We start from the raw sequence: 22647 nt of genomic DNA, 5'->3' as shown, positions 1-22647 counted from the left end.
ATAAAAAACGAAAGCTGAAGAATGAACGTTCATTTCAATCCGGAGGCGGCAGATAAAAAAAAGTAAAGGGCTTGTTTCCTCTTTCATAGGAATCGAACATAACACGAAAGAAAAACGCGTCCTCATAAAAGTAATTGCTGCTTCGTTGGTCGTTGACAAATGCGAGTGTGCAAATTTGCAGGGTCTCTTTCGAAAAATGGAGGCAGCTCCAACGTGCGCAGTTGGAATTTACATAAAGCGAAGCTCCTTTCGCATCGTCGTCTCTCACCGGATAACGCGCCACGGTGGTATAATGGTTATGGAGTTCGACTGCTGAACCGAAGGTCATGGGAGCGAATTCCCGCTGCGGCGACTGCATTTTGATGAAGGCGAAGTGCTATAGGCCCGTGTACTTATATTTAGGTGAACGTTAAACAACCTCAGGCGGGTTCGTGGTTTTCGAATATTGGTGTTTTAGGACGTAAAACCCTAACAATTACTGTTGTCTTTCACCGAGTGCTCCCGAATGGAACGACGCGACCTGTCTTTTTGGGCTTCTGCCACACACTACCATTTCTCACCGTGCATCTAGAGCTGTAACACGGAGTGAAGTTGGAACCGAAAGTGAATGAGGAAACGTCTCGCGCGGATGCTAGGAAAGCAGTGTGCTGTTTTCCTGACGTCATTTCTGTGACGGAAATGACGTCGATAATGTTTTCGGTGGAGCTCGGCATAAAAAACTTTCATTTTAAAAGGAATGAAGGTAAGCGGTAGCGGAATAGGAAGCCTAAAATTATAAGGAAACACAGAAACTGCAAGGCTTATCACGCTTGAACCAGAAATATAATGCTAATGCGTATGAAACGGAGGCATTAAACGGAGAGAAAGGTTTCTTTAATGAGTCCACAAGAGGTTTGCCTGGAGGCACGCCTCGCTGCTCGTTCAGACGGGCAAGACTGAAGTGGTGTAGTCTCTGCAACAAATCCGGAACATGCAACACACCACAGCACTCAGCAAACTTATGTATTTCAATAATCCGTTTCTAATACTAAATTCCAATGGCGGAGTCTGGGCAAGTATGTCCGCTCTGTTTTGAAACAAGAAGTTTGTTCCAGTGGTAGAATGCGGGTGCTAGCCACGTGTTGCAATAAGATAGAGCGAATTCAGAACAGCAGTATGTGAACTGTAGCAGCAGTCATTAAGTGGAGCAGGAACAGGTTTTCCCGCGAAATTTGGTCGAGTGGACCGGAACTCTGAGTGACGCATTTCCTTCAGCCGCCCTTTTACAGGGTTTGCCCGCTTTGTGGCCTCCCTGTATAGTCGAGAGTTTAGTAAGTGGCGTGGACTAAAGAGACGACTCGGCACGGCGCGCGGAATTTCTGCCGAAACTCGACGATAGCCACAGTTCCGAGTCAGGAAAAGCTCAAGTTCCGATGAGTGCGTTGAATCGGAAACGGAGAGCGATGCTGAAACCATTGCGTACGAGCAGGCATATGACAGGATGTTCATCCTGCATCCTTTGGTTGGAACTTCCGCTTCCGCTTTTCTCCAAAGGGGAGGGGGAGGGGTTTCAATCAAGGATTAGGGGGCGCTGCTCTACACCATAGACTAAAATCACTGGAACGGGAAAAGTACCGCGACCGTCCTGCGCGCCGCCATATTTGGTCCAGCGCGGCCGAAGCGGCGGCGGTGCGGTGTTGATTTCACGCGGAGTAACGCATGTTTTACGCATTGCGTGCGCTTTTGCAGCCCCGAATGAAGCATACCGTTGTTCTCTGACTGATTAGGAAAGAAAGTGCGGCAGTTTTCACTTGGCTACATGCGCACGCACGCGTGCTAACGCCATAAAGAAATGCGAACTGCGCGGCATTTACGCGCTCGCCTGTCTGCATTTATTGAATGCGAAGCATTTCTTAGCGAATTTCTGCGACTATCTATCTATCTATCTATCTATCTATCTCGTTAATGGGATGTACACCAAATTTGGTATGGCATAACATGACTGTATGACGAATATAAATTACAGGTGATAACATGAAAATAATGACATGCATGCCATGTACGGCATGAGTTACATGCCACGCTCATGGTGCACTCGCGGCCGCTTCGATAGCTTGATACACAACAAAATTGGTATGGCGTGACAGGAGTGTATGACGAACATAAGTGACTGGTTATAACGTGCAAATCATGACAGACATGCCATGTAAAACATGATTTACATGACATGGTCTCGGGGCACTCGCGGTCGTTTAATGAAATGCATATATACCAAAATTTTTATGACGAGCTATTTCTGTATGACGAACGTTAGTGATACGTGGTAACATGAAAATCATGACTTCCAGTCATGTACGGCATGACTTACTTGCCACGCTCATGCTGCGATGGCGGGCGGTTGCCTAGCTTGAAATGCACCCAAATTGGTATAGCGTGAGGTGACTATACGACGGACACGAATGACAAGCGGTAACGTGAAAATCATGACTTGTGTGTCATGTATGACGTGACTTGGATTGCACGCTCTTGGTATGCTCGCGGCCATTTTGTTAGCTTGATATATACCAAAATTGGTATTGCGCGCCCTGACTGTATCACGATCATGAATGACAGCTGGTAGCAAGAAAATAATAACATGCATGACATTTACGGCATGATTTCCATTACACTGTCTTGGCGCGCTTCCGGTCGTTTTATTAACTGGATGTATAGCAAATTTGGTATGGCATGACATGGGTGCGTGACGAACATAAATTACAGGTCATGCGTTGTATATACCAGAATATACGTACGTTTCATTCGCGTTGTGATTCAACATGCATGCATGTCAAACATGGAATGTATAGTGAACTAGATCTTACATGACATGCGTACCAATATTTTCATGTTACCGCACGGTATTTATGTTCGTCATTACAGTCACGTCACGCAATACCGATTTTTGGTGCATATCGAACAAGCGAACCGGCCGCGAGAGCATCATGAGCATGGCATGTAAATCATGCCTTACATGACATGCGTACCATTCCTTTCATGTTACCGCAGGGTACTTATGTTCGTCATACAGTCACGTCACGCAATACTGATTCTGGTGCATATCAAGCAAGCGAACCGGCCGCGAGAGCATCAGCCATTATTTTGATGCTACCACATGTTATTTGTGTTCGTCATACAGTCACGTCAGGCAGTACCAATCTGTAGCAGTCAGTTTTCATGGCGCGCTGATCATTATATGTGAGCCCAAAGGCGTCAATTTTACGCCAAACATAATAAAGAGCCGCCCTGCAATGTTACTGTGCATGAACCTCCTGCGACAACCACGCGAAATAAGCTGCACTAGTTCAGGGTAGGCGCAAACATTCCCCGAAACAACATTCGCGAATTCTCAATGAAGCGCTTACCTCACAAAGGCGGGTATCAGTCGTGGGAACAAATTTTTCCCGCCTTATTCTGTGCAGCCACAAAGCCCGTCGCTTGGCAGCCTTTTTCCCGCTGGGAATGGCAAAGAGGGCCTTGCCCTTTTCCCGCTGGTTGCTGCACCCAAAAGCGCAGCAGCCGGGCATTCTTCGATGCCTCGATAGGCTTTCGATGAAGTCTCAAAACGATACGGGATGTCGTAATGTTCCTGCACGCTTTCCTGAGCCTATAAAAACAATCGCCCTCCAAAGCGCCGTGCGTTTGCGGCCGCGAGACACTAGCGAGGCGAGCGAGCTGGACCATTTATGTGGCGAAGCCGCCGAAAGGGCGCGGCGGCGAAGAGAAAGGGAACGCGGTACTTTTCCCGTTCCAGTGACTTTACCATAGACCAGTGTTCGCACGCGGAGTCGGTCGGCTGCTCCGAATTTGTCAATAGAATTGAGCATAAGGAACTTCAGAAGTGCTTTCCTTGCGTGGCAATGACACGGATTCTTTAGAATATTATCTCCGCCCCGTTTTAGTGTGCATGGAAAACATTCAGAAAGCTCGAGTGCTTGACAGCCGAAGAAATGTTTAATTTTAGACCGCGCTGTTAATAGGCACTACACTCCCGCAATCTGAAAGCATAAACATCCGGGTTCCATGCGCTCTCTGAATTGATGCTACCCGAACCATTTTGCAGGTAGCTCGCTATAATGAGCACTTGTCCTAGTTCTGTAAAAAAAAAAAAGCGTTGCCGAACTGGACTGATCTACTTGGTTGTGCGAGACAGGGAATGGTGTGCAAGCGTGCGTGCGTGCGTGAGTTAACTGCTGAGTCTGAATGCGGAAAGAACCACACGCGTTCTCCCGCAGAAGAGTTCATTTGCAGGAAAGGGACGCCACACACACCCATTCAGCGAGCATTTCAAGGAAGCGGATTATGCTGAGAACAATGCTATTCCTAGCCATTCTATCGTAGCGAACGCGTGGCAGTGCTCCCTACGGGAAATCAAATGAACGCGTCAAGACTGACGTAGACAGCTCCCAGTACAAACATCATCTGCCCGACTGCGCCAACTATCCGTGGCGTAATCAAGCCACGTGCGCTTCGCGCAAAATAAACAACACGTTGCGCCATTGCGTCCGTCATTGAGTGGCACTTGTTATCTGATCAGATTGTTTTTAACTTACGCATAAGTTTACCCGTTGTCATTAATGCCGTGGGGCCACAAAACAAAATTTAAAAAAATAGGCAGATCCCACGCCTCGTGGGAATCGGTTTAATGCGAAACACTCAGTGAGTAGTTGTTTATGGCGCACTTTTTTTTTGTCTTTGAGTCAGACGTTACGAGGCGGATCGACGTGTTTTTCTAAGCGTAGTAGTTGTGTCCCAATGTGGCTTTACCAGGAACGTCGTCTACACTGGCGTTTAAAGGCTCGTTCACACCGGCGACTAACAACGGTCGCGCGACTGAGTTAGTCGCAAAGCGACTGGTCGCAAACGGTCGCAAATGGCCGTTTTGGTCGCAAAGCGACTGCTTTGGCTCAGTCGCTCGCTGCTCGATTTTTCAGTCGCGCGACTGCAGTCGCGCAGCTCTGAGCCAATCACATGCGCAGGAACAGGACGTCACCTTATTTTACGAGGCAATGGCAATGCGAGCTATATACGAGCAGACGTGAATTTTATGTGGCGACATATATAGGTCGCATGCAGGTGTGAACGTCGGTCGCTTTGAGTCACTTTTTGACCGCCAGTCGCAAACGGTCGCGCGACCGTTGCTAGTCGCCGGTGTGAACGAGCCTTCAAGGGGCACTAAAGAGAAACAACGAATTGGTTTACATTGAGGAAGTGCGCTCGGAGAACTCTTGTGTAGTCACCACCATAGGTTTATTATTAGAGGAGAAAGCCAAGTTCAAAGTTTCATTCTTAAATTTCGCGCCGAACTTTGTAATTAGTGACGTAAAAGACTTCAAAGAGCATTTAACGGATTTTGGCGCCACTGGCTCGACGAAATTTCTACAAACTCGTTATGACAAGTCTCTGGCCACCTCAGACGACAATGTACTTCGATTTAACCGATTAGGATTCCAAGGTGGCGTTGCCACCTGTATTTTCTTTTTGCGCGTTTTCTCGCTTATTAAGCGTCTTCTCGCAGCAAGCGTGGTGTTTTTGGTATCGTGGAAGACTACTTTACTAGTGCGAGAAAAATCGTTTTGCTCTTTAGTGTCCCTTTAAAGGGTAACTTATGGTATGACGTAACGTCCGCACTCAGTTTAGAGCGCTGACATCAGCATCATCGAAACGAAGTGCACTTTACGTTGCGATTACGTGAATATCATACGTAACTTTCGTTAGCGTATTCCTCCTGGGTCGAGCAACGCTTGAATATAGCTTGCTGAATCATAGCAATACAAATATAATGTTTATTAAAATTCTATAAAAGCGGAACCAACACTGGAACCACAACTGACGTTAACCCGATATGACGCCTGTATCATATATACAGGATAAGTATGTAATGTTTATTGCTTTGTTATAACATTAGATAGCAGCACTGCAACCACAATTGACGTTGCACCGACATTACACCTGCATAGGGTCTTTTTTCCAAAGCAGTTTCAATAAATGGCGTCGCTCTGTGGTAGGACACCTGACGGACACGCAGAATGCTTGGGTTCGATTCCTGCTGGAATCCTGATTTTTATTCTTTGTATTCGTCGGGGGGTCAGCACTTCCGGTGCCGGTTTTTCTTAACGCTCTCGCAATTAAATTACCGATGTCTCTTATCGCCGTTCCTGGGAGGATATAAACTGTCAATCACCTGTGGTGCATACTCGCTTACCGTGGCCTGTGCTTTACGTGTATGTGCCACAAGTGTCTGGAGGAAAGGGTTTGACGACGTACGGGACAGGATTTTCACGTTATTCATGTCATGACCAGACAGTCATATTCGTGGAACCCTCTTACCCTCCCATGCCAAATTTGGTGTACACCAATAGATAGATAGATAGATAGATAGATAGATAGATAGATAGATAGATAGATAGATAGATAGATAGATAGATAGATAGATAGATAGATAGATAGATAGATAGATAGATAGATAGATAGATAGATAGATAGATAGATAGATAGATAGATAGATAGATAGATAGATAGATAGATGCGCTCAAAGTGCCAGAGGTTCGCTAAGAAATGCTTCGTATTTAATACAGGAAAACTGGTCGCGGCGTTGTGGTTGCAATGTTAGGTTTCAGAGTACGAGATCATTTGTTGAGTCCCGAATATGGGATACTTGTTTTGTGGGAGCGTGTCGGGCTACTGAATATACAAAAAAGAAAGAAAAACTTTCATCACTAGATCCGTCACTGAAACAACTGTACATATGGTATTGAAGATTACTATTCTAGTGGAAAAGAATGTGAGGTCGTGGTACCGCCGTGGACTGTAATTAACGCAATAGGCGTGATTTAGACGTTTGGTTATGGCAAAACGCAGGAAACTGATGGATGCATGTCATGCTTTTCTTTTACACATTTTTTTCTCAACTGCAGCGCGTAAGCTTACTGCAAGTTGCTTGGATGTCATAAGTGATAGCTGCCGGCTAAATGAAGTAAAGTGCCTTCCTTTCGACTGTGCTTAATCGGCTTTACTCGCCGTTAGAGTGAATCTGATAACTCGCCGTTCGAGTTATCACTTGTAGGAACCAGAACCACTTAATTTAGCGAAATCAATCAATCAATCAATCAATCAATCAATCAATCAATCAATCAATCAATCAATCAATATTTATTAGTCTTGTCAATAATACAGACACACTTGGCGATGCAAACCAAGTATACGAGGAGTGAACCTGAAACGTCCAGAACGCACCACAGTGAACAAGTATCAAACGTCTAAATACTGATGACGTCTCGTACGTCAATATTGGAGAGAACACATTATGTGCTACAGCTGATACCACTGTGCTCTTCGTACTTGCTTCCAATGTTCATGGCAGGCCAAAAAAGAAAAAAAAAACTTCATTTTTAAGAGGACGAACACTTCCTAAGCCTGAAATGATAAATTCATCAGTAGCCTTTATTTTATGTACTCAGAGTATAATTTGTTTTTGTCTGCAAGCTGACGTTAGGCAGACATCCAGATTGTTTGCTTTGCAACTTTTAGTAACGCACCTTTTTTCTGTACAAGTGTCAAGGACCACCGAAGACGACGCAGAATCACGTGATTACCTGCTAGTATCGTATTGATATCTTGGCATCCTACAGTCTTTCTCACCCGATAAAAGATACCGATGAAATAGCGACTACAAGGCGCCAATCGAAATGCGAAGCCAACTTTGCACTTACCACTTTCAATTTTTTTTTCTTCTACTCCTTTAGTAACATCTTCATAGTCTTCGCTAACTCAACACAGGCCTAAGTAGGCACCCTTTAACGGCATCGATAAAAAATCCGCTCCGATTATGTACACATTCAGCGCGCGTGTCGCTTCAAGGCCGAGAACATTCATTAAGATTAAATCCAAGGCCTGGATCTTTCATCGGCGGTCGTCGCACGAAAAAAGAACTACCGTTTAGTCTTCATCGAAGCACCGCCAGCCCACAACCGCAGGATAGATCAGAACTCGCGATCTCGCCGTCACGGCTTCACCGCGAATGCAGCTCCAGATGGGTCCCGCTCAACTGACGCACGTTGCCAAGGGAAAAAAAAAAGGAAAAGAAAAACCACGAGAGAGACGCGGACGGAACCAAATAGAATCGAACAAATTTCGTTTCGGAGGCAGAAGCTCCCACTTGTACCGTTTTCGTCTCGACGATATCATACTCTCCCCTCGAGAGGCAAAGGATCTCCAAAAGACCTCCCAGTGCCTGGAATACCCAAGTTGACCTTTGGCGGTTTCCGACGCCGCCGTGCGAGAACCTCCGAGAAGATCGCTCCCAGACCCTGGTCACGTGCTCCTGCGGCCTTTCCGTAAAGCCTGGAAGCACTAGCGCGTACGCGGCTGCGTGTCTGTCTCTGCTTCTCTTTCCTCGACGTAACATGCGCGCAGCTTTAGCACGACTCCGTAAAATAGACGTGCTTCCGCGCGCAATGTGTCTCATGCGCAACGCCCGCTCTCGGTACACTGAGCCCTCATTTGCTTCTTTCCTTTCCCGCCGTTTCGCAAGGCAGTGCTATAGGCTGCAGTGCATACTGATTCCTCCTGTATGTCCACGTTTTGTGTGCGTCGGTTGTTCATTTCCTCGTTGCGAGGGGATGTGAGAGAGAGAGAGAGACGAGGAAAAGAAAAGGCCAACCAGACGCGTGTCCGGTTTGTTAGACTGCACTGGGGGACAGGGAATGAGGGATAAACAGAAGGAAAAGAGAGGACAGAGTGGTCCTTCATACGAGAGTACATATCGACATGTCACAGAGGTCTGCAGAAGTCAGTTACCGAGCTTGAGGTATGTATTCTTGGTATGGTGCTGGGCGTTGCATGTAGAAAACATCCGAGCTCTGCGAATACATAATGAACACGTTGGGAAGAAGGAGGGCATCGTAGTCGGTGCAAAATCGATAGCGCATGCTGATTTATGCACCCGCGACGCCTTTAATTTTTTGTTTGAACATGTGAGTGAGTGAGTGAGTGAGTGAGTGAGTGAGTGAGTGAGTGAGTGAGTGAGTGAGTGAGTGAGTGAGTGAGTGAGTGAGTGAGTGAGTGAGTGAGTGAGTGAGTGAGTGAGTGAGTGAGTGAGTGAGTGAGTGAGTGAGTGAGTGAGTGAGTGAGTGAGTGAGTGAGTGAGTGAGTGAGTGAGTGAGTGAGTGAGTGAGTGAGTGAGTGAGTGAGTGAGTGAGTGAGTGAGTGAGTGAGTGAGTGAGTGAGTGAGTGATGAGTGAGTGAGTGAGTGAGTGAGTGAGTGAGTGAGTGAGTGAGTGAGTGAGTGAGTGAGTGAGTGAGTGAGTGAGTGAGTGAGTGAGTGAGTGAGTGAGTGAGTGAGTGAGTGAGTGAGTGAGCGAGCGAGCGAGCGAGCGAGCGAGTAGGTTGGTCTGTCAGTCGTATACGGCCAACACACCAGTAGTGTGATCATAATACGGAAAATCACCAAAGTAGCTGTTAAAACTTGCGAACAAACACTGACAAACGCTGTAGGCGGTACAGGACGCCTTTCATAAATACGCGTTCCCCGGCGTTTGAGCAAGTGTGTGTACGAATGCCCCCAAGTGAGCGGCGTGTTTTGCATCGCCGAGCGAAATCGCTTATACAGTGAAGGAGTAAGTGGCGGCTAAAAAAAAAATCAGTGCAAGAAAGCCAGTCATTAGTAGCACTCATGCCCTTCAATTGTTCACTTAATTGCGACTCGCCAAATTACATAGTTCAGCGCTGTAGACATTCATTTAGCCCACGCATTAACACGACATAATAAGCGCCATGTAAATTTTGCTGTCGTTAATTCGTGGCGTGTTACTCTCTTCCTTCATTTATTTTCATCTACATCTGTTGATGAAAGCAAAAATGTCAGTGGAACTAATTAGGAGATTGAAATTTGAAGACAACCCTCGTGATTCTTCATCAACACGAGCAGCTTACTACGGAGAAAAAAAAACAGACCTGGTCGATGTATTATAGGGCCCAACGTCGACGAACCGTTTCGACTCTCCGCCTCTCTTCATTCCACTGTATTATTGTCGTTTATCGCCGAAGAAGACAAAGAAGATGAAGCGCGGGAGCGGCGCTCTCATATTGCAGCCCGGAGCTTGCTCCGATATTGCTTCCGCGTTAAAACATTGGGCAGGAGCAGGGACAATCATCGAAAGCGAACTAGGATGAAGCCATTCGTCTCTTCCAACTGTAGGATGCTTCTCTGTCGTGTCAGGCCTGTTCCGTTGAACGGTGACAAGCGTCGTCTCTTCGCTTTTTATAAAGCGTCGAGCAATCTCTTAAGTTCTTCAAAGTTGGGTCGAGACAAACCGAGCTAGTGAACTTGTAAAGTATCGCTACTTTTTTTTTCACTTCCCTTTCACTTCCGTGAAAGCGAATGTGCGCAATCTCACTTAGTCTTGAGAGTATACCCTGCGAAAAAAAAAAAGAAAAGCTAGAAATAGTTTGTGCATTTGCTTCAACTTTTTCGTAAATGATGTGTGTTTCAAGTTCTGAACCTATCAAAGTCTACAAAGACAGCGCTCCAACATTGTTCTTGCACTAACGGTATACTAAACACGGATACCTGCAGTTAGGTTCGCTTTTCTTTTGTTCTCGATGCCCGCTTATGCTTCGACTTGACCGATATGAGCAACGTTCGCGATCATCAAGTATATCACCTGTCCTATATTTATTGAAGGAAGGGAATTTTGAGGGCTCGTTTTTTTTTCTTCTTTTTTTTTTGACACGACCTTAATGAAAACCAGCCGATAAGGAAGCCAAAGAGGGTATAAAGGGCGTTAATTGCACTGTTTTAAGTGTACTGTAACAATTGTGATACAGGTGTGAAGAAAGTGAAGTGGACGAAAAGACAACTTGCCGCAGGCAGGAACCAAACCTGAGACCTTCCGAGGGTCACCTTTGCTTAATTATCTGCTGGTTTTTATTAAGCTGGTGTCTGTCCTATATTTAGACGCACATCCCGAAGGCGCACCTTTCAGAGATTCGCAGAGGCTTGCAGCACGACAAAACGCGAAATGAGGGCGAAATACTGAATAACACACCATAAGCAGGAGACCGTGCACAGTGCAATTTAGGTTCAACTGATGAAGATGGTATGTCGACTATAACAAGCTCTACGGTACAGAGTACACCGCATTATGCCACCGTAATAGAAGTAAGAAGGGAGTAACAAGGAGAGTAAGCAGTAATAAAGGGATATTGTAGCATTTTTTTATTAAAAGCACAGCGAAGATGGTACTGCTGTAGTGTACTAGTTCACTGTAGTGCTGCATTTGTGCAGGACGTCTATGTTTGCCATAGACAGCGAGAGAGAAAGAGAGCGAGCGATAAGGAGGAGGGGTAAAGGAAAGGCAGAAATGTTAACCAGAAGCGCGTTCGGTTTAACCTTATTCATCAGTCATTGTGTAGTCTTAACTCTCTCCAAAGCGTTGCCCAGTCTGGAAAATGAAAGGAAAAAGAAAAACTGGTTGCGCAGTTGCTGTCCTCTCGTTACACAATACAAGTGACGCTGTGACAAGCGACTTTAGGTAAAAGCTTTCTCCAAAGCCACAACCGGAAGGGGTTTAGCAAGTTCAGGGGACTGTGCAGCCGGAAGTCGAAAGACAGCGACCGACTGTTGTGCACTTTTAACTTTTGTTATTGCGCGGCGCTTTAAGATTCTCCTCTACCTGGCGCCGAGCAAATCCGCTGCAGCCCAGGGCCCTCCGCATGCTCTTTGAAGTTCTCTATTACTTTTTTTCTTCTTTTTTGCTCTTTTAGATTGTTATCTGCAGGATTAGGTGTGCGCTTAAACGTTAGGTCCCTCCGGCTAACTCACTACCGGGCACGAACTAATGTTTCTCGGTCGATTCTGCCAACCGAAATCGCCCCCTGACATCTCCACTGAGCTTTCTTCCCTGTATTGCGTGACAGTGGGCGACTGCTGCTCCTTCGCGCAATCCCTCTACGCCCGTGCCCCCCCCCCCCCTTCCCGCTTTGCCCTTTTCAGCTGGTCTTTTCGTACCGTTCTTTCCTCTTACTCGAGTACAGAGCACTTCGCGAGCATGTTCTACTCTAAGCTTCCCCTGTCTTTACCGCCGTCTTATTCGCTCTTTCTACCTACTTGCAGTCATTGTTTTGCTATGAAGACCTGTCTGATCACCCACTTGACTGCCACCACATTTCTTCTCTTAGGTTCTGCGCAAGCATCTTGAGCTTCGTGGACTTAGCTTCTTCTTTCTGCCAAAAAACTTAAGTTTGACCGTTAGTCTATACGTTCTACTACATACCTCGTGCAACAAAACCGTCTAGAAGCACCCACCAGCACCTCGATCAAGAGCCCCACGTGCCTTCCTACATCTGAACTTTTTTTTTTCTTAGTTGTTGCTTTACTAACCGGGCTGGAAAACCTAGTGCATGGGTACAGCGCCCGTGAAATATGAGGCCTACTGCGATGGCATCCCACGTATATATAATGCACTGGCATCAACGTGACGGTGTGTGTACGTGGCGCGGGCATTAACTGCGCCAGCGTTCATTCATGCGAATCTCCGACGGGTGGCGCTAATCTTTGTATACGCGCGGAGCGCGTGACGACGCTTTGTCACCGTTTGCTTTAATTCGCCATCAGCGGGCGCTCCCGCGCCTGTCCTGACCCCGTAAGAACGGAACAACAAAAGACGCAAAGGGGTTCATCCTCGACCACAACTGCTCTCGCGCTGCACTCAACGCGCGAAGGAAAGTGGGACGGAGGAAAAGAACGCTGGGATTCTTAAGGAGAGTGCTTACTAACATCGTCTAAGGCGGCCCCGTGTGCATGCCCGTGGGGACCCCTAGCTGGCGACTCTAAATCCTTCCCGTGCTTGGCTAGAGGAGTCCCTCGGCCCTTGGTGACAGGCCGTGACAAATGCTCGGGATGAAGTGAAAATCTGCGGCCTTCGGCGATAATGGATCCCGCTTGCCAGCAGCAGTAGTCCGTTGCCCCCAGCTGGGGTAGAAAAGAAAGCGATCCACCCCTGCATCCCCCCCCCCTTTATTTATTTTGTTTATGCACCACTACCCTGTCGCTTCTGTCACAATTTATTCATTTCGGTTCAGAAAACGGCCGCTTTGTTTCTTTTTTTCTGTGTGTGCGCTCGGCCTTTCTTTAGTTGTGGATTGTTTTCACTTTGACGCGTTTTGCTCTACCACCGTCCACTTTCATCCAGGTTAGGAGGTCAGCGGACGCGACAAAAAAGACAGGGGGTGAGAGGTTTTTAAACGACCCTTAAGTGTTATGGGTCTACCTATATGACATCGTATACTTCATCGCATCGTTTTTTTTTGTTGTTGTTGTTGTTGTTGTTGTTGTATTTCTTGGAGGGGGAGAGGGGGGCAAAGAGGTATGAAACGACATAAAGAAAGATACTATATACATAACATCGCATACGGTTCAACTGCACATCTTGAAAAGATGGTTTTTACGACACGTGCATGCAATTTTCATTTCTTTTTGAATTTTGAATACTCGTAGATTTCACTGCATTTCGCAAGGCCTGCTCGATGAAAATTATTGTATGTGGAATGCACCAAACTATTTTGGCCAAGTGTATAGTTTGTCTATTCTGGTGTTCTGCATTTGGGGTGTGACGTAATAAATACCCGTATTTTTTTTTCCTTTGTCAGAGGTTTGTTAGCTTGGCTAAGTTTCTCGACCTACAATCTGTAATAGCAACGGCTGAACCTTAAGGAAACGACTCATAAGCATTTTTATTCTGACAACAATGGCTCACAAAAGTCATAGTTCCGTTGTTGGTGCCGCATCGCGCGGCCAATTGTTGCGCGCTATGCAGGCAAGCTCATATAACACATGAATATATGTACGTTTCAAAGTAGGCTTTAGGGCACGTTATCAGAAACATGGTGGCCCTTTTTTACCAACTGGTCCAACCATTTCTTAATGAATATAAACTGCATTTGCAGACATAGTTTCCGTTGACTTAATTCCGCAAGACAAGTTGCCATTATTCGGGGAATAACTACTCGACATTACCTTTTATTGGTGCGAATGAAGGCGCACAACTGAACAACACATGCGCAGATGTTTACATTTTAGGATCCCGTATGTTTGTGCGTCAGTGAACTTGAGAAACGCATCGCTATATATATTCCAGCCGGCCATAAAAAAAAACAATACACACGGAGAAAGTCTACACTGGTCCGAGAGGGAAATATGGAGGTTAACTAGTTCAAAACAACCTGTATGCTACCCTACACTAGGGAGTGTAATAAAGGAACTTGAAAGTTGAGCGTATTTGAAAGTTGAACTCCTGAACCAGGGGCGTAGCCAGGGGGGGGGGGGGCTTATGGGGCTTCAGTCCCCCCCCCCCCGAAAATTTTCGTGCTCTCATACACCACCGACCAGGAGCGTCACCCGGGGGGTGGGATTTATTGCGCTTCAGCCTCCTCGCCACCTGCCCCCCCCCCCCCCCCCCGAAAATGTTTCTGTTTTTCGTTCTATTATACACCGCCGTCAGAAATAACTACCTTCACCGAAAACCACCCGGGATGTCGTTTAAAATGTTTTTTTTTTTTCGAGCACGACAATGCCATAGACAGTTTAAAGGTACTGGAAGGTGGCTTTTCTGGAAGATTTTTTCAACCATGCAGCTAGCTACTCAGCGCTTCAAGAGGGTGCGTCTTGCCGAGTGTGTCCTTTTTAGCAGAAGTGAGGTTGGCAAGGGCCAATATGCGCGCACTGGGGCCCTCGCATCCAAGCCATTTCCAAAGTGGAAGCACGCCCTCGAAGTCTTGGGTGCACACGAAGCCACTAAATATCACACTGACGCTCAGCTCGAAGCCGATAATTTTCTTCAAACCTTCTCAGGATGCGTGCCCAGTGTTGTTGATCAACTGGACCATGGCAGGCAAATTCAAATAAGAGAGAACCGAAGAAAGTTACAGCCTATTGTTGAGACAGTTCTCTTTTGCGGGCGGCAAGGTCTGGCTCTCCGTGGCCATAGAAACAGTGGTCCCATGGATTATAGAAAGCACAGCCTTCTCTACAAATACAGGCCACTTCAGAACGCTGCTTCGCATGCGAGCGGATTGTGGCGACACAGATCTAAATTAGCATTTGGAAAGTTGCCCAAATAATGCCACGTATTTAAGTCCAGATGTAGAAAACCAGATAATAGAAATCTCTGCTGCAGTCATCAATCAAGGGAAGCCTATTCACAAAAGTAAACGCTGCAGGCTGCTTGTCCGTACTTGCCGATGAAACGACGGATATTGCTGGTATAGAGCAGCTTACTGTTTGTAAGCTGCTTGAGTATGCGAACGAAATCGGAGAAGTGCACTCTTAAAAAAAAAGGTTGTAGTACTTACTAACTTCGGTTTACTTACTACTTGTCACATATGTTACTACCCTGTTAGTAAGTGCGGTTAGTGACGGAGAGGTTAGTAACCGTTACTACCCTCGCCATTTCAAACGCACTTAGTAGCGGTTATTACCCTTCTCCTTGCTAACTAGTAAAACAGGTAGTAACGGTTACTACCAAAAAAGTTCGTAACCGTGATCCTTTCGCCTCACGAGTCTCTTGTTCTTATAACGGTCAAATTCGCGAGCATCAACATTGCGATATATCATTAGGTAATTATGCTCATTATGTCATGAATCAGAACAGCACACATACACAACGACAAGGTTGCGCGACGCGTATAATTCAAAAGTGTTTCCAGGAGTATATATAGCCCTACCTCTGGGGTACGCAGTTGGTGCCAGTGGGCAGCTAGGCTTTAGGATAAATAGTTTAAGTTATGCGCCAATATTTATATAGCGTACAATTTTATTAGGTGCGCGAGGTAACGTAGCGTAGAACTTTTATATATCAAGCATATTAAGAAAATCAATATGTTACATGTCTATTCTGCGCTCTTCCTTTATAGCTCTGTCCACATGGTGCGTCCGAGATAGCAGCTTGGCCCAAGGACATATCAGTTTCAGTGATTGTGCAGCATATTCTTTTGCATTATTTTGGGCATTGTGTATAGTGATTATTGCTTAGTTCCGTATATTGATTGCATATTTAAATGTACATTTGTGATGTTTTCTGTAAGCATACAGCGCACTGCAGTGTTTCCGGTTACTTATGTTTTGCCCGTTTAAAGGGACACTAAAGGCAAATATTAAGTCGACGTTGATTGTTGAAATAGCGTTCCAGAAACCTCGTAGTGCTGATTTTGTGCCAAGGAAGTGCTTATTTTGAAATAAAATCACGTTTTTAGTGGTCCGCATCGCGTTAGCGCGCTTCAAATCTCCCGCCTGAAAATACGACTCTCATACGTCACTGCTGCCGTGCCCAACGTTGCCCGCTTTTACTGCGCGGCCGCCGACACTAGTAGCAGCCGAGCGGAAGTAGCGGGACCAGCAACAACGGCGCTGCGGCAAAGACTTGCTCGGATGGGCACATTCAAAGCCATCACCAAGTTGCGGTTGGTCTCGTAATCCTCAGTACGAAAGTGCAGCGAGCACACACGCAGAGGTTTTGACTGTTTAGCACACTGGCGCAATGGCATGACACTAAGCCACTTCGAGCGTAAGGGTTCATTCCGCGGCACCCAGTGAAAAGACAAACCGGTTTCCTTGCTGCAGCACTGGCGTTGTGCACCATTCGGGCATCCGGCAACATCACACGCATGCGGCATTTTGTCGAACTTTCTGTCAGAGCGATTTTCACGAGCGCGCAAAACACGCACGGCAGTACGCGATCCCGAAACTACCACTGAGACGGGCGAGGCACAGTTCGGCGAAAACGGAACCTTTGAACCACGCGCGCCGTTCCCCATGGCAACGCCACGGAGGTTTTGTTTTCCATGAATCAAGCGGAAACGAACAAACAGCATTTTATTACGTCTTTTGATGCTCGGAATGTTCTTTTTTTACTGCTGCTAATTTGATTACTAGTGATTTATTGTAGGCCGACTTCCCTACGTCATCGGGATCACTTCGAAAATGTCCCACTCGTGGCGCTCATCATGTGATACATTTAGCTTAATTTGTCGGCAAGTAGGGCACTGCTGTTGATAATATTGCCGTTTTAGAAGTTGTCATACATTGGGCTTTCACTCTGACATAAATTGTTATTTGCCTTTAGTGTCCCTTTAAGGTGTACTTTCCTATTCTTGTTTTTCCCTGGCCGCATCATTTAGGCAAAAAGATGAACATTTTGCGTAAACAATCTGCATTAAAATATTTGATCTCGTCCTGGTTATTTTGTGAACTTCATTTTTTTTTGTTATCAGGCCCTTCTTCAGTTTAAAACTGATGCAGTTCCAAAGTTTACGTGATATTTGCCGTACCTCTTACACACAAAAAAATAAAAAATTTGAAAAGATTGAAGACGGTTATTTTTGGAAAGATTTTGCGGGCATGCTTTTATGAAAAAAAAAACACATTTCTTACTCGTTCTTGACAGTGGTAGCATTCAAGAAGTGATTTACAGCATCTAATACAAATTGTCACTGGTAATACATGTTATTCATACTTTGTCGTTCGAAGAATTCAATCAGGAGGTCGCGCTGCAAGGTGAGCCCCCCCCCCCCTCCCCCGAACAAAATTCCTGGCTACGCCACTGTCCTGAACGTGTATAGGCCTGCGGGAAAATCAAGCATCTTTCGTTGCCACGAGTCGTGGTACGCCATAAATTTAAGCAAGGTCTTTCGAAGGACCTTGAAGTAAGCTACGCAGTGTCTACCTTCACCAATATGCATTATGTGCGATAATTGCTGTTACCGGACATTGTCTTTTCATATTTGTCATTCTGCAGCGCCGGACAGGCATGCGAATCTAAGACGATCATGCGTTTGTGTGCGCAGGTGCCCGGAGAGCGGTTGCCGAGCGGGATCACCAATGCGAGCGCCTCGGCGGCCATGCAGCCCTCGTCCGCAAGCACCCTGGGCTCGATTGCGAGCGTTCTGCCCACGCTCGAGGCGGCGGCCAACAACACGACGTCAGCGCTTCAGGAGGCCGCCGTGCCTTCTTCGGGACATCCACTGGACAGTTGGGACCTGTCGTGCCGCTACATCATCGGCACGTTCCTGTTGATCATCATCCTGACCGCCATTACGGGCAACATTCTCGTCTGTCTCGCCATCTACACGGACCGGCGGCTTCGCAAGCTGGGCAACCTCTTCCTCGTCTCCCTGGCCGTGGCCGACCTGCTGGTCTCGTCGCTCGTCATGACATTCGCCGTCATCAACGACCTCATGGGCTACTGGGCCTTCGGGCCGCAGTTCTGCGACATCTGGATTGCCTTCGACGTCATGTGTAGCACAGCGTCCATCCTCAACCTGTGCGCCATCAGCATGGACCGGTTTCTGCACATCAAGGACCCCCTTGGCTACGGTCGCTGGATGACAAAGCGCGCCGTCCTCGGAACCATATGCGGCATCTGGATGCTGTCGGCACTCCTGTCGTTCTTGCCAATCTCCCTCGGCTGGCACCGGCCTTACCCGGACTCCCTGCTCGTCGTGAATGGCCTTACCATGTGCGCGCTAGATCTGACGCCCGAGTACGCCGTCACGTCGTCGCTCATCAGCTTCTACATGCCGTGCATCGTCATGGTGGCGCTATACGCCCGCCTCTATCTGTATGCGCGCCGACATGTGCAGAACATCCGCGCCGTTACCAAGCCATGCATGGTGAACAACAAGGACCCGGGCAGTCCGACCAAGTTCCGAGCCATCGGCGGCCAGTCTTCCCTCCACGTGATGGACCACAAGGCGGCCATTACGCTGGGCATCATCGTCGGCGTGTTCCTGTGCTGCTGGGTTCCCTTCTTCTGCGCCAACATCGTGGCCGCCTTCTGTAAGACTTGCATCTCGGAGGAGTGCTTCAAGTTCCTGACCTGGCTCGGCTACCTCAACTCGGCGCTCAACCCCATCATCTACAGCATCTTCAACACCGAGTTCCGCGACGCCTTCCGTCGGGTCATCACGGCTCACGCGTGCTGCAAGGCGCTCGCCGAACGTGCCCGGGCACCCAGCGACTTGTCGTACCGCACCAAGCGAAGCACCATCTGCGAGACCCCGCGCGCCAACAGTCTGGCTGCGATCAACTGCCGCCACAACAATGTGGCGACCGCCAGTGAGAGGATCTCGCTCCGTGCCGAGGTTGACACTCGCGTCGAGATCAGCATCAAGAGCATCGGGGAAATCTCAGACATATAGCAGTGACGCACCTGAGAGCCGGCGCACCACGCCGTCTAACGTTGTCCTCGTATAACGAACACCACCAACCCGCCTTCGGACGCGCCCGTCGGACGAGTCTGCCGGAGGAGCTTCGACGACGCCTATTCACAACGGACGAACGATACCCGTACGTCCTCTGGCCGTCGCTTGAACCTACGGATGAACTGTAGGCCATGTCCAAATACAGCGCCGCGGACGGCGTGCCCAGGCCACTACTTATAATGACTCGAGCAGAGTGTTAATGTCTGCGCCCTTAATTTATTCAACGGGAAACACACGTGCGGCGATCGGTGAGGGCCTGCATCCGCCATTCTACCTCATCACTCTGTGCGCCATCATCTTTCTGTCGAGGAGCATGGAACTTGGTCATCCGGTCGAATCGAAACTCAGTGCCACCTAGTGCTTGACCTGGTCGATTGCGACATGTGCGTTAGTTGTGAGACTACGCTCAGCAGGTGGCAGTGAGCTGCTACTATATAGTATACTGCTCTTCGGTAAAGGAACGTTGGTTGGCGCAAGATACAACAAAAATGGATGTTCGGCAGTCTCAGCGCGTGGCCGCTCGCGAGAGCCGCATCTTTCGGCGAACTGCACACCGTGCGGTGAACATTCCGTTCGGGTTGACTTTCTGTCGAGTACAGTGTGTGCCCCTACTTTTTAGACAATTCACGCTTTCGTCGAGATGAGCGCCTTTTCTTTGGGCGAAGTCTATACTGTCCTAGTCGGCCGATTGCGCACAAACGCGCGCGCGCGCACACTTAATATACCCCCGGTCACAGGCGGCCCAGTGTTCTTACGGGAGCCCCGACAATCGGTCACACGAGCCTGAAATCACACGTACGGGCGTCACACGAAAACGGAGACGTAACAGAAATCTATACGGGACAGCTGCGAACGACAACGCAGCGTTCGCAGAGTCGTGCCTACTCAGCGACGAGTTTCAAGCCGCCGAATGCCTTGTTCCCCGTCAGCTTCCTTCTGTCTTCGACACGAGCCACTTCCTGTAGGCAGTGAGTGAGCGTCTTCAAGTGTATCACATGTGTTCCATGTACGCACCACGGATTCGCAAAGCTATTGAATTCACTCGTTACTCGCCCTAGCCGAACTTGTCGCCGCGCTGAGCACCGACCTCTTCCTTATACGAACCGCTTAGTGAAGTCCATAACTAAGTATAATCATGGTAGGATAGACGCCAAGTAACAGCAAACTGAAACTACAAGTGAAAATCACCCTATGAAACAAGTATAAATGGGCTATATGTGTGTGTGAGGTAGAGCAGAGTCAATTTGTTTTGGCTAAGCTCGACTGTCGACTCCTGTACAGAACAGATCGAACTTTGTGGCGACGAACTTTAAAGCATTACTTCGATGAGCTAGGTATTCTCCCTTGGGGTCCGTCCGAATGAAACAGGGGCCGCATTCTGCAACCATATATTTCGGTTAATTGCCTTCGACCAATGCTCTTGAGAGCGTTGCTTCAAACATCAACGGCGTAGCGAAAAGTAACGTGGGAACAAAAGCAGTGACAGTTTTGTGCCGTGGTTTCGCAAACCGCGGGAAGCATGCTCGACGAAAGAAACCGGCACCTAGTTGGATAACCTTCCGTTTTCGCTGTTTGAACGTAGCGTAAATATCGGGCACATTTAACAGCAACGGGCAACAGAAATGCCCTGACTCTAATAAACGCCCTTTAGTGCCTATTGTACCACGCGAAGGAATCGCCGAAAAGAATAGCTTCAGAACGCGGCCCTGTTTCGTTTTCATATTACGCGTGTCAGAGTAGCAACGAGTGTAGTGACTTGAATGCTCGTTTCCGAAACTCGTTATGTATGGATCAGGAACCTTTATGCTTCGAGAAAAGAAAGGAGGGGCTTCGCGACGTCACCTTGTGTGACGTCGCGGCCCGTGACATCGCGCTGCAATCCAGTCTGGGCGATATTATTTCGTGTAGCTCTCCAACCGTATCACAACTAACCTCTCATCTTCTTTCGCCTTCTCTCTCCTCTCGTGGTCACTAATAGGGCATGACTGACTGTTTTGACCTTTCGGACTCCCAGCCACTGAGTACGCACTGAGCATAGTTTTAGCCACTGTAACGCCGGCGTTGACGCTTCTTAAATGGAGCTTCCAGTTGTATATAAGTCCCTTTTGCCGCGCCTTTCGGATAGCAATGTGAAAATGGTGTGGACAGGAACAAGTCCGGCATCTTCATTCTCTTTCCCCGTTCCTTCTGTAACGCGACCTCGGTGCCTAGCGCGTTTTGACAGTTCTGGTCTCTCATTTCGAGGCGACCACTTGCGGGCGAGGCTGCTTCGTCTCACTCTGTTGTGCGTGCGTGTGAATGGGGTCGCGCGTGGCCCGTCCTATATGTACATATTATAGCCATACGAGTAGCCCGTGTAGTCAGTGTCTCTTGTCAGGAGAGGACGGCCAATCGCAGGAGCGACCTGGGTACAGGTCGCGCGCACGCGAGCCACCGTGTCCCTGCTTCGCTTGGCTCGCGACCGATCACTCGTCACGTGATGGGACTGCGGAGAATCAAGTGACTGTCCTCTTTCTCTGTCCTGCAGCGCGACAACTCGACTCGTAGAACGTAATCTCAATCGGACAAGTGATGCGTCATTGGACCTAATAAACGGATTGCCTGTTTTTGTTATCTTTTTTTGTCTGACTGAATGTTTTCTCTGCCGTGTTTTGTCTCGCTCTACCCGATTGGAAGTGAACCTTCAGCTCGGGTACAGCGTAGGTGGCACTGAACGGGCACTCGAAGCTGTTCACAAGTTCGCCGCGTTGGTGCAGTGGCTACGGTGCTCGGCTGCTGACCCGAAGGCCACGGTTTCGATCCCGGCCGCGGCGGTCGCATCTCGAAGGACGCGAAATACTTGAGGTCCGTGCGCTGTCAGTGCACGTTAAAAGAACATCAGATGGCAGATGGTCGAAATTTTCTGACAGCACACGGACCGATGCATTTTGAACAGCAACAGACCCATGTATTTTTGTGCGCACGCCTATGCTGTTCAAAATGCATGGGTCCGTTGTTGCGGAGTGTTGCGTGCCCGGTACCCTTCGTATTCGGTTGACAGTGACCACCGGAATGTGATTTCATTCTTGGTCCAGTGAGCAAGAGATCAGCATACACTGTCAAAACTATAAACAACGTTCAGACAGTTTGCTATGAAGTGCCACCACTGCGATAAAGGGCATTCACAAACTATCACTTTGATTGTATATAGCTTACAGCATATTGTACACAGCTCCGCTTGTATACCTTATTGCTTACATACACGGCAGAAGTTCATAAGATGGAGGCTTGAAGAGATGAAAAAAAAAAAAAAAATCCTTGAAGAGGGAGTGTTGCTGGAACGACAATCGCCATCGACACCCCCTGTTCAAGGAGTTTTCACCTCTGATAGTTTAC

At 47.8% G+C, this 22647-nt stretch overlaps 1 protein-coding gene across 4 annotated transcripts in view; it reads left to right on the top strand.

The window, feature by feature from the left end:
• LOC119383176 (dopamine receptor 1) overlaps window positions 1–21885 on the top strand; it is a 250098-nt gene extending 228213 nt beyond the window's left edge. For all 4 annotated transcript variants that reach the window (XM_037651208.2, XM_037651209.2, XM_037651207.2 and 1 more), the window contains one exon: window positions 17857–21885. In XM_037651208.2, the coding sequence (XP_037507136.1) occupies window positions 17857–19209 (1353 nt within the window). In that variant the 3' untranslated portion in view covers window positions 19210–21885. The remainder of the gene's footprint in view (window positions 1–17856) is intronic.
• Window positions 21886–22647: the final 762 nt, after the last annotated feature.

Source organism: Rhipicephalus sanguineus, chromosome 2, assembly GCF_013339695.2.
Source record: "Rhipicephalus sanguineus isolate Rsan-2018 chromosome 2, BIME_Rsan_1.4, whole genome shotgun sequence".
NCBI classification, from domain to species: Eukaryota; Metazoa; Arthropoda; class Arachnida; order Ixodida; family Ixodidae; genus Rhipicephalus; species Rhipicephalus sanguineus.
The sequence above is the reverse complement of the archived record's forward strand: the minus strand, read 5'-3'. Positions and strand labels throughout refer to the sequence as shown.